At 26.4% G+C, this 10,351-nt stretch overlaps 1 protein-coding gene across 1 annotated transcript in view; it reads right to left on the bottom strand.

Annotated features, from left to right (window-relative positions):
- Positions 1 to 271: 271 nt before the first annotated feature.
- LOC111623113 (H(+)/Cl(-) exchange transporter 7-like) overlaps positions 272 to 10,351 on the bottom strand; it is a gene marked incomplete at its 3' end in the record, with an annotated part of 20,180 nt that continues 10,100 nt past the window's right edge. Inside the window, exons 9-15 of the mRNA XM_023365594.1 lie at positions 10,019 to 10,041; positions 7,115 to 7,180; positions 6,287 to 6,347; positions 4,560 to 4,698; positions 4,269 to 4,362; positions 1,336 to 1,505; positions 272 to 475 (exon numbers count right to left, since the gene is read on the bottom strand). Of these exons, the coding sequence (XP_023221362.1) occupies positions 272 to 475; positions 1,336 to 1,505; positions 4,269 to 4,362; positions 4,560 to 4,698; positions 6,287 to 6,347; positions 7,115 to 7,180; positions 10,019 to 10,041 (757 nt within the window). The remainder of the gene's footprint in view (positions 476 to 1,335; positions 1,506 to 4,268; positions 4,363 to 4,559; positions 4,699 to 6,286; positions 6,348 to 7,114; positions 7,181 to 10,018; positions 10,042 to 10,351) is intronic.

Here is a 10,351-nt window from a genome sequence, read left to right as displayed (position 1 = left end):
ATATATTATTTGTTCCTTAGCAATTCAAATCTATCTTCAGAAAAAGTATATATTAACAATAACATATATTAATAATGTTTTTCAAATATATTTTTAAAAATAAAATTTTTATTATATCTGATTAAAGTTAGTTAATCTAACCTAACCTAACCTTTTGAATGTTAGAATAAAATAAAAACAGTATTCTGATTTCAAATTCAAATTTGTTCTTCAGAGCATTTATTATTATTACTTACTATTAAAACTATAAAATTTAATAATATAGCAAAATTTCATATAAATTAATCCAAAATACCTCATTAAAATAATCTCCAACCCATTTTGCAATCATTAATGTAAGCATTAAAGGAAGACCTAATGTCAAATTTCCAGTTGATTCAATTAGAATGGCTGTCAAACTAATAGTCATTCTTACAACTCCACCAAGCATTGCAGCAGCACCAATCAGTGCAAATTTACTAAAATTAATCCAAGGCTGAAATTAAAACAAATTATTTTAAATTTATTTATTTGCTAATAAAATAAATATCTTTAATTTTCAGAAAAATTTTCCTTAATTACAATTTTCTATTTCAAATCTTATAAAAATGTAAATAAGTAAATTCTATTGTTTTTTTTATTTAGACAGAGTTGAATAAGAAAAAAACAACAATAATTTTAAGTAACTTTAATATTTTTCCCTTTGCTGTTTAATTTTTTACAATAAATGGGAAATAACAAGAAAAATTAAATATGTCTTTCTAAACTATTCTCATTAAGAACCAGATGGCTGAGTAATTAAGCTCAGCCATCTGGTCCATACTGCTCTAGAGTACTTGGAATTAAATCCAGTTGGGTTGAAAAACTCAAATATTTTTAGGGGTGGTCTTGTCCAGATATGTTTGGCTGCAGCTCATCCCATTGTGGGCTTGGCCAAACACATAATGGGTTTTCTAAAAAAAATTGCCCTCTTAGTACCCACAGGGCAAAGAATTAAAAAAACTTACTCTCATTGATTCTTGAACAAGAACAAGACAGCATGAGAATGTTTTGAAAACAAAATTTTTGAGAAATTTTTGTTTTTTTGTTAAACTTAAGAAATGAATTTGTTTACTTTTTTTATTTTGTTTAATTTACTATCTCAAACAAAGTATATTTATTTTTTTAGATTTTATACCAGAATATATCAGAAATTTGTACACAATTTGTAATTTGTTTTTTCTCAGTTTAGAGAGTATTTTTCTGCATACAGTAAATATGAAAATAATATATAAAAGCATTTTCATTTATATGGATGAAATGCAAAAAGTAAGCGCACATTCTACTTTTAATTAAAAGTTTTATAATTTACTATACCTGATTTGGAGAAATGGCAATTATTATTTTAGCAATTAAACGGCCCCAAGTAGCTCCGATCAGTAAAGTTGGAATAAATAAACCACTTGAAATACTAAGTCCATATGTCCAACATCCAAGCATATAATAAAACACAATAAAAATTGCTAATGATGATATTGACCATGTTCCTATTAAAAAAATAAATGAATATCACAGTCAATTAATACTGTAATTTATGTTCTTCAACAAAATGTGAAGTTATTCTTACATTCAAAACTAAAAATAATATTTAAAGATGTAAAAATTAAATTAATTTTATTATCATTGAAGTTTACTAAAAATTACAATATTTAATAAATTTAAGTTTTATAACTTAAACTGAAGTAATTTAAATATTTCTGAATTTATATATTATTTTAAATAAAACAATTTTGGGCCACCATTAACTATTTGTAGTTTTTGAGATAGTTTTGATTCTGTCCCTTCTTGTTGAAGACAATGACATACTTTTGGCAAACTTCCTTCCCTTTAATTGCATATACAGGTGTCCATAATATTTGTGAACAGAAAATTATATACAAGCATTCAGTCATATTTTACATTAAGAGATTTATTTACTTATTATAATTTATCTTTTAAGCATTAATTAAATTTGAAAATGAAAAGTTTGTGGTAATAAAACTCCATATGCATTTTCAAATTTCAAATTGCAATAGTGAAAACAGCTTATAAAGACTCTTGCATGGACTTCCAGACTCTTTTAGACAAGAGGTTAAGGGAATCAGGAAATGCCAATAATTTTCAATTATAATTTCTAAAAGTTCAAAAATAAGGTTTTTGCTTTTTTTATAAGTAGGGATAAGTAATTAAAAACTTGTAAATGCCAATAACAAGTAAAAATTTTAACAATCTCTGCACCTCAAATTAGTAGTGGCTTGCCCCTATACATCATACTTTTCCTTTATCAATAGTCATGCAAGTCATCTACTAACTGCACTCAGAAGAAAAGTTTTGAATTGAAATAATGTGACTTTCTGTTTGCATTGGAAGTTTGTGTATAGTTAAAAAGTGCTCCTGCTCCTAAAGTTTTCATATCCAGTCTAGTCTTTCATCTTTCTAACTCTGTTCTTGAAATTAAGGAAAGACAGATGGACGGACGACAGTGGGAATTTATAGGTCTACAATTTTTTCAATATGCAGTCTAAAGATAAAAATGACAATTGTCTATTCCAGGGGTCGGAATTAATGGCTTGCGAGCCGCATGCGGCTCTTTGCATAGATGCTTGTGGCTCTTCGAACATAAACTCCAATTTCACCTCACCTCATTTCACTGCAGCCTTATAACTTATGAATTTATGAGATAGAGCCACCGAACAAACCTCAACTCGTACATCATACTCTCTACCACTCTTTAGCTGTCCACACATGACCACACTCACATTGATCAATATGAGTCGCATGCGAATGGCAGCATTTGAAGCATATCTATATATACATAACCCATTGAACGCATGTCCGTCTGTGTAATGTTATGCCAAAATCGCCACTACAGGCGCCCGTCGTGTGTCTTATTTCACACATTTAAATTAACAGTAGAGAAGAAGGTGGTATTATGGAACCCCAATTACATTTTAGTGAATTGTAAACAAGGTATCATAACTACACCCACATTTTTTGTGCAAAAATACTGATAACTATTAAACTAAATGTTCCTAATTAGATTTTTCGCTAGTGTAACTATAAGCATGGTTTTTGAAGGCTTCTGTACAAAAAGTCAGAAAGTAGACTTAGAGAAAATCGGGTGGTAATATGGAACCTTACTGTATATTTTCAAAAAATGCTTCAATGTAGCCAAAAACAAATAGGAAAGTACAAAGAATGTTAAATAATTACAAAGTTATTTACTCCAATGTATTTTATCGAAAAAATGCTTTTATAATAGAAAAATATGACCTCCATCAACAATATATATTCCAGCAACTCTTTTTCGATATTCTCAGGAAGAACTGACTTTCTACCTAGTGTCTTTTTCACAAATTGCTCCGGACGAATGTCTGCTTGCAAAGAGAGAGTTCGGAGAAGTTGAGTTCCATATTACTGTAAAAACACCAATGGGGTCCGTATTTCACGCATCGCCATTTTGAATTAATTTGTCTGTCAAGACCAAAATTTAAAAAACGTGAACATCACACAGATTAATATGTACTCCTAATTCTTTGGAACGGAATACATGCACCAGTGAACCTACAACTACGCAATTTATATTTTAAAAATAATTAAATTCGCTTAGCATTCAAAACTTGCAAATTTTGAAAAAAACAAATTTGCTGATTAAATACGAACAACCGTTTAACTGAAGTAAAACAGGTTTTCCCCTTGCTATGGATGTCTGCCTAGTTCAGTTCAGCCACAATCCACTACAGTTCGCCTTTATTATCAGTTCGAAATGGGGTGGTTCCATAATACTTGCAGTGTTCCATAATATCACCTTTTCCTCTATAAATTATTATTATTCATTTGGCCAATAGCCAATAACAATATAAATAATTCAGTATATTTGTAATAGGAATTTATTATTGTCACGGAATGCCTGTAACGTGCACTAGGGGGCGTCTCGCTGGTGCGCGTTATATACGTGGCTCTCTGGTACTTTTGTTATATTGTTTCCATGACAATTTGGCTTTTCTCACTTGACAAACTGCCAACACCTGGTCTATTCAATAAAATAAATTAAAAACAACAAATTATATCATCACTATTCTAATTTTTGTATTAGTGCTTGTCATTAAACAAACTTTATAATATGTGCTTTACTGAATGAGAAGGAATTTTTGAAATATATTTCTCTTAAAAACATTTTCTAAAATAAAACTAAATTATTCTTATTGAAAAATTAGTTAATTTTACCTCAAACATAATTATAACATTGAAAATTAATATTTTTCACTAACCTGGTAAATTATGAAACATACTTCGTACACTTGCTTCTGGAGTCTGAAACCAAAGAGCTCCAAGAGTACTAAACTCACCATCAGGACAATGATACTGTGGAAAAAAAATTATGACTATATGAATATTTGCTGTATATCTTTAGCTTTTAATAAAAAAATTTTAGTTAAACATTTAATTTCCAATTTAAAAAATAGTATGCTACTAAAATTATTATTGTAAATCTAATATTTTATTATTATTTATTAAAAATAAATAAATTATAATACTAAAGAAATGCATAATTTACTAACTTGAATAGTATAATTTTCAATATTTTCTCCATATTCTTGACAATCATTTGAAAAATAAATCATCAAAAACCCAACCGTAGCTGACATTATGGCCACAACAGCAGATTCCAATACTCGTGAATATTTATGATGCAAATATCTAAAATAAAACTTTTCTATAAAACAGCATCTTTCATTACATAAAACTTAGAAATGCCAATAAATAAATATATTAAAGATAATGGCAGTATTTAACATTATGCACAGAAATTTACTTATAATAATAATCATTACTATTACTGATAGGAATTTTTTAAATGATTAAAATGTTTTTAATCATATCTATTTTATAAGAATGAGAATATACTAAATATTTAAAAAAGTTTAATTCTCAAAAATCTATTTTAAAAGCACTCCTCCTTAATTTATATTAAATAGTTAAAAGTATAAATTTAAAAAAATCATCTATTTAATGTTTTGGTTAAAATTATAACATTCTAAAACACTAACAAGCTTCAATAATACTCTTTTTTTTTTCAACAATGCCAAAATAATGCAAAAGAAAAATTCCATTTTTGATTTTATAAATCATTTCAGATTATAATTTCTGTCTTTCTACATCAACTATTGGAATTCTATTCAAATATATATTAGTTATATAAATATAATTGCACTAGAATGTAAGAAATTTGAATCTTATTATAATTCAAATTTCATTTTAATTTACTCTTTTACACATAATTTAATAAACTTATAATTTGTAATTATGTAAATTGAATCTCTAGCCATAAAAATGTATGTTTTATGTTCGTTTTTGTAATTGTTTTAATTTTATTTGTTTTTGTTGTGATTTTGTGGGAATATGATTTTTGGAGGAGACCAAATAGCTATTTGATGGTGCCATATGTGATGTAAACATAAAAATAAAATAAATAAATAAGTTTGTATAAATGTTATTAATAGGTACTTAAACGAACTATAAATATTAACTTTAATTCTGCTACGATATCAAAACAAGATTAAGATAGAGATTTAATGCATTAAAAGCATATTATTAATCCTGTTTGTCTATTTGTACTGTAATAAATGAAACCTAATACAGTAGAGCATCGATTATCCGAATATTGATCAACCGAAACATCAGTTAACTGAAAGTGTTCCAGTTGACAAATTTAAATTTCCGCTAGTGCTGTGGCGCTACAATATTTGGCTATGTCTTGGGCTACTCCAATATTATTTTTGTTGGTGTGTGTGTTTCAGCTGGCAGCACTGGTGTGACTATGAGAGGGTACTTAAAGATGTGCCAGGATTTGAATGAATTTCAACACAGGATAGGTTAATATATTTTTTCGTACATAATTGGTTATCTGAAAAATCGATTATCTAAACAACCGCAGTCCCGAATTGTTTCAGATAATCATTGCTCTACTGTACTAGAGTTGCTAATAAGAGCTCAATAACAGGCTTACAGAAAAATCACTGATAGACATTATGTAAAAACTTTGTAATTTCTGAAATTAGTATTTCCTGAAATTGATTTTGGATAATGTTCTCTTATGTTTATATAAATAACAGAAAATGCAATTAAGGGAGATTTCATTAATAAAAAATGTGTATATGAAAGAAATATCAAAAATATATAAAATAATCCACTTTTAAAATTGAAACCTGTATATTTTTAGAATTATATTGTGGTATTTAAAAAAATATAAACTTTTATTGAAGTAATATTAAAAAATAAAACTTACTTCATTCTGTACACAGCCAGTTTTGAATTAATGTGATTGTAGAGAGCACCTAATAATCCACCTGTTTGAAAACATTTTATTCTATAACAAATTATTTTTGATTTTAATAAATAGTAAAAATAGCATATGATTAAAATGTAAATAAATAACTTCTAAATCTACAGTTAATTAATAATCAGTAATGTAATGACTTCTTAATTTATGCATGTTTAAATTATACAAATTTTAAATAATATGCAGCAACCATATTTTAAGAAAGCACCACAAGAGATCAGCATGCTAGCTAGCTCACCATTTTCTCATTTTGTTTTGATGAAGATTGTAGAGCAGTTGTCTAATGAAAGTGCACAATTTTTACTTATTTCATAATGATGTTTCCAGTCAGGGGTAACTAAGCTAAAGCGAGAGTTACTCTCATTAGTCTATTATTGCATGTTTCAGTGATTTGCATCATACATGAGTTTAAACTGCATGAGACATTCTGAAACTTAACCATTGTGTAAAGTAAGAAGTTTCTTTATAAGAAGTGAAAATATGCTTCCATATTAGTATTTCATTACTTGTTCATAAGTTTGAAATATGGTTATTGTTTAAGATTTTTTTAATTTTTAATATAATAATCTTATTTAATGCCCTGTCAAATTTTCCTCAAAAGCAAAAAACTAAAAAATTCATGCATTAAATTTTTTCAGTAATATATATTATCACAACAAAAATGAATATATGTTTAAACTTAAAAATGTATTCTAAAACTGAACTTATATACATTGTTAATTATTATTATTATTATAAATAATTTGTAGCATACTAAAAGAAAAATTTACATACCAAGAGCACCCATAAGCATATAAATAGGTAATTCAAAAACATCATAATTAATATCCTGTAAAAAATATTTTTTTATTTTGCAATCTGTTTAATATTAACTATAAAACTTTGTTAACTTATCAATAAAATATGAAATTTATATTGTTAAGGTTATTATTATTAAATTTGATAATTATAAAGATCAATATTTTTAGCATTCTAATTTATTTAAATTATGATGATGATTTAAATAATTTAAATTAATGAATATAGTAGACTTTACTTACTGTAATCACTTTAGAATGCACTTAAACTGATAATATTAAGTGAAGTAAATAAATATGACTGTAATTAGAATCAATAAAACTAGAATTTCCTCTAATATTAAAAGGGCATGTTAAAATAATTAAAAAATAACTTGAAGATTTATTAATTATAAATATTTTTATTAATTAATATATAATTAATCCAGTATTGTTTCTCTGTTACCAACTTTAACAACAGCTAGCAAAATGCCAGCAATTTAAACTGTTGCATTATGAGTAAATTATTAAAAACAATCAATATTTAGCATTTAAAGCAGTGGTTAAGATTCATCACAATAGGTGATAACTATTGCATGCTATCAGTCTCGTGTTGAGACTGACAGTATTAAAAGATATCTTAAAAAGACCTATTAGCCCAAAGATGACTTGACAACCAAATTCTGATTACAACAATAAAAATTTTTATATACTTTAACTTGCATGTTTTAGGACTTCTTAATTTTGATTACATTAGCCATGATTACAAAAAAAGTTTACTATATTAATATAGTACACTCAGTTTGATAATCTAGAGAGGTTTAAAACACAATGCCATTTTAAAAGTTTTTATATTTGAAAATTTATTTGAAATGATTAATAGTGATGAATTAAAATGCTGGATTAAATGAGATCAATGACAAATTAATATTGGTATATTAAAATTCTGTATAATGTAAGGAACTTTACCTGTCATTTACATTTTTTGATTTCATATATTGATTGCATAATAAAGATGAAATCAAAAAGTAACAAGAATTTGAAGATTATCCCTAAACAATATTTTTTAAAACATTTTTCATATAAATACAAAAATTCATTTTATAAACAGTGATGGCAATTGTAATAAAACAAAATAAGTGTTTTGAATATTTCATAATTTCATCCAATTTCTAAAACAATGGTTTGAGGATGATATGGCAAATATACATCATCATCTTAATATTAAGAAAAAGTAATTTTAAAATAAATAAATGACTTTTAATCTAATTATGTCTCATTTTAAATCTAATAAGTTTTGAACAGAATATCTATTATACCTTTTTTAGATTTGCTATTTCCCTTAGGTTGCTTTTTTCTTGCATATATACTATATAATATAATCTACATAATTCACTATTTTTTCAGATGTAAATCATGGAATAAGAATACTACAGATATAACTGTTATTGGCATATAGTAACCAAAATTTCATAAATCTAAAACTGTAATAATATATTTTCTTAGAAGCTTTAACCAATATTTAAAAATATTTTTCAATATACAGGTATCCCTCATACAATACGGTACTTCTACAACACAGTTGAAAAATTGGGGATATCTCCTGTACAACACAGTTTCCAGTTTCATTCTAACATAGTTCAAGAATTCAGGAAATTTTCCATACAAAATTTCACAATTCTTAAGTACAAACTCTGCTATTCAATATTTTTTCTTCAAGTAAGCATGCATGTTGTCTCAAATTTGTCCATGGATTTTACAATATTAAAATTTTCAATTTGTTTTATGCCTTTTGTCAGGTTTACTTTAATGAAAACTGATAGTACTAATTTTATTTCCCTGTCCTAGATTTTTAACAATGAGGTATTGTTGACATTGCTTTCAGACATTAGCATTTAAGACTGTCACCATATTTTGTTTTTATAGATTAATTAATCTTTGTATTTAGTAAAATTTATTTAAATATTTTTAGGTAAATGTTATTAATTTTTTTTAAACAGATGTAAGTAATCATTTGTAAAAGTGATGAAAAAAATATGGCAGTATCTCGATACTCTAGCTGTTCCCAACTCAAACAATTCAAACACATATTCTGGAGAAAAATCACTCGGTACCTGACTGAACAAATGAGGGGCCTGTAGAACAAAATTTCAATTATTTTTACTAAGCCAAACAATTGTTGTAATTAATTGGACTATTAATATGCTATAATTAATAATTAGAAACTAAGTAATTTGGTACTAGAGGTACCATCTCTTATCTAAATTAATAATTATAATAATTTAATAATTTATTAAATAATTTAGAACATTCTAGAAGAAAAGAACTAGCCCGGAATGGGACATGAACCTGCAACCTCTGCATATCGTGCAGTGCACCTGCCAGTTACACAATCTGGACCCCGAGCAAGTCTTCGCTTCCAGATATATTTAAATTTAGATATAATTATTCATGGTTACTTACACCACTGGCTGGGGCAACTCCTTCTCCCACAGCCTATGTATTCCTCCATTATGGCACTCAACTGGCTAATGCTTTACCCGGCATGTTATACGTGTGTGTGTTTAATTATAGCATATTAATAACCTGATTAATTACAGCAATCATTTGGCTTAGTATCTATAAATCGGGTTTTGGTAAGTTGATGTATAAACTTACCAAAAATGTATTATTATGAAAATAAAATGAAGATGTTGCTGATATTTCTGATCAAGATAAACAAAAAAGCTCAGATGATGATAATACTTTGTAAAAAGAAAACACCCTTGTTAAATTAAACTTAATATTAATGAGTAATACAGTACTTTTAATTGTGATTTTCAGTTAATTATTGATTGGAAATATATTACTGATTGATTTTATAAACATATTCCTCTTAGTAATGAGAAAGAATAGTATGTTTTTACTAAGTTTTGGAAGCTAACCCTATGTTTTGTAATAGTCCTTTATTTCATATAGCATGGATTCGCATAACACTGCACTTTTTTAGAATGTAACTACTATATTATACGAGGGATACCTGTACTCTAAATCTTTTATCTTTTACACCTGTGATTTATTAAAGTTTACATGTAGTCTTCAAAATAATACATCTCACAACTATATTTCTCTTGAATTTTGATTATGTGAGTTTTAGAATATTTATTTTTATCAATTATTTCATACTAAAGCAAATTTTATATAATCTATTTTTATATTTTTATTATATCTTATGATATATATATATATGATATAT

This window comes from Centruroides sculpturatus, unplaced genomic scaffold (assembly GCF_000671375.1).
Source record: "Centruroides sculpturatus isolate CEXI.00-Female unplaced genomic scaffold, Cexi_2.0 scaffold346, whole genome shotgun sequence".
NCBI lineage: Eukaryota > Metazoa > Arthropoda > Arachnida > Scorpiones > Buthidae > Centruroides > Centruroides sculpturatus.
The sequence above is the reverse complement of the archived record's forward strand: the minus strand, read 5'-3'. Positions and strand labels throughout refer to the sequence as shown.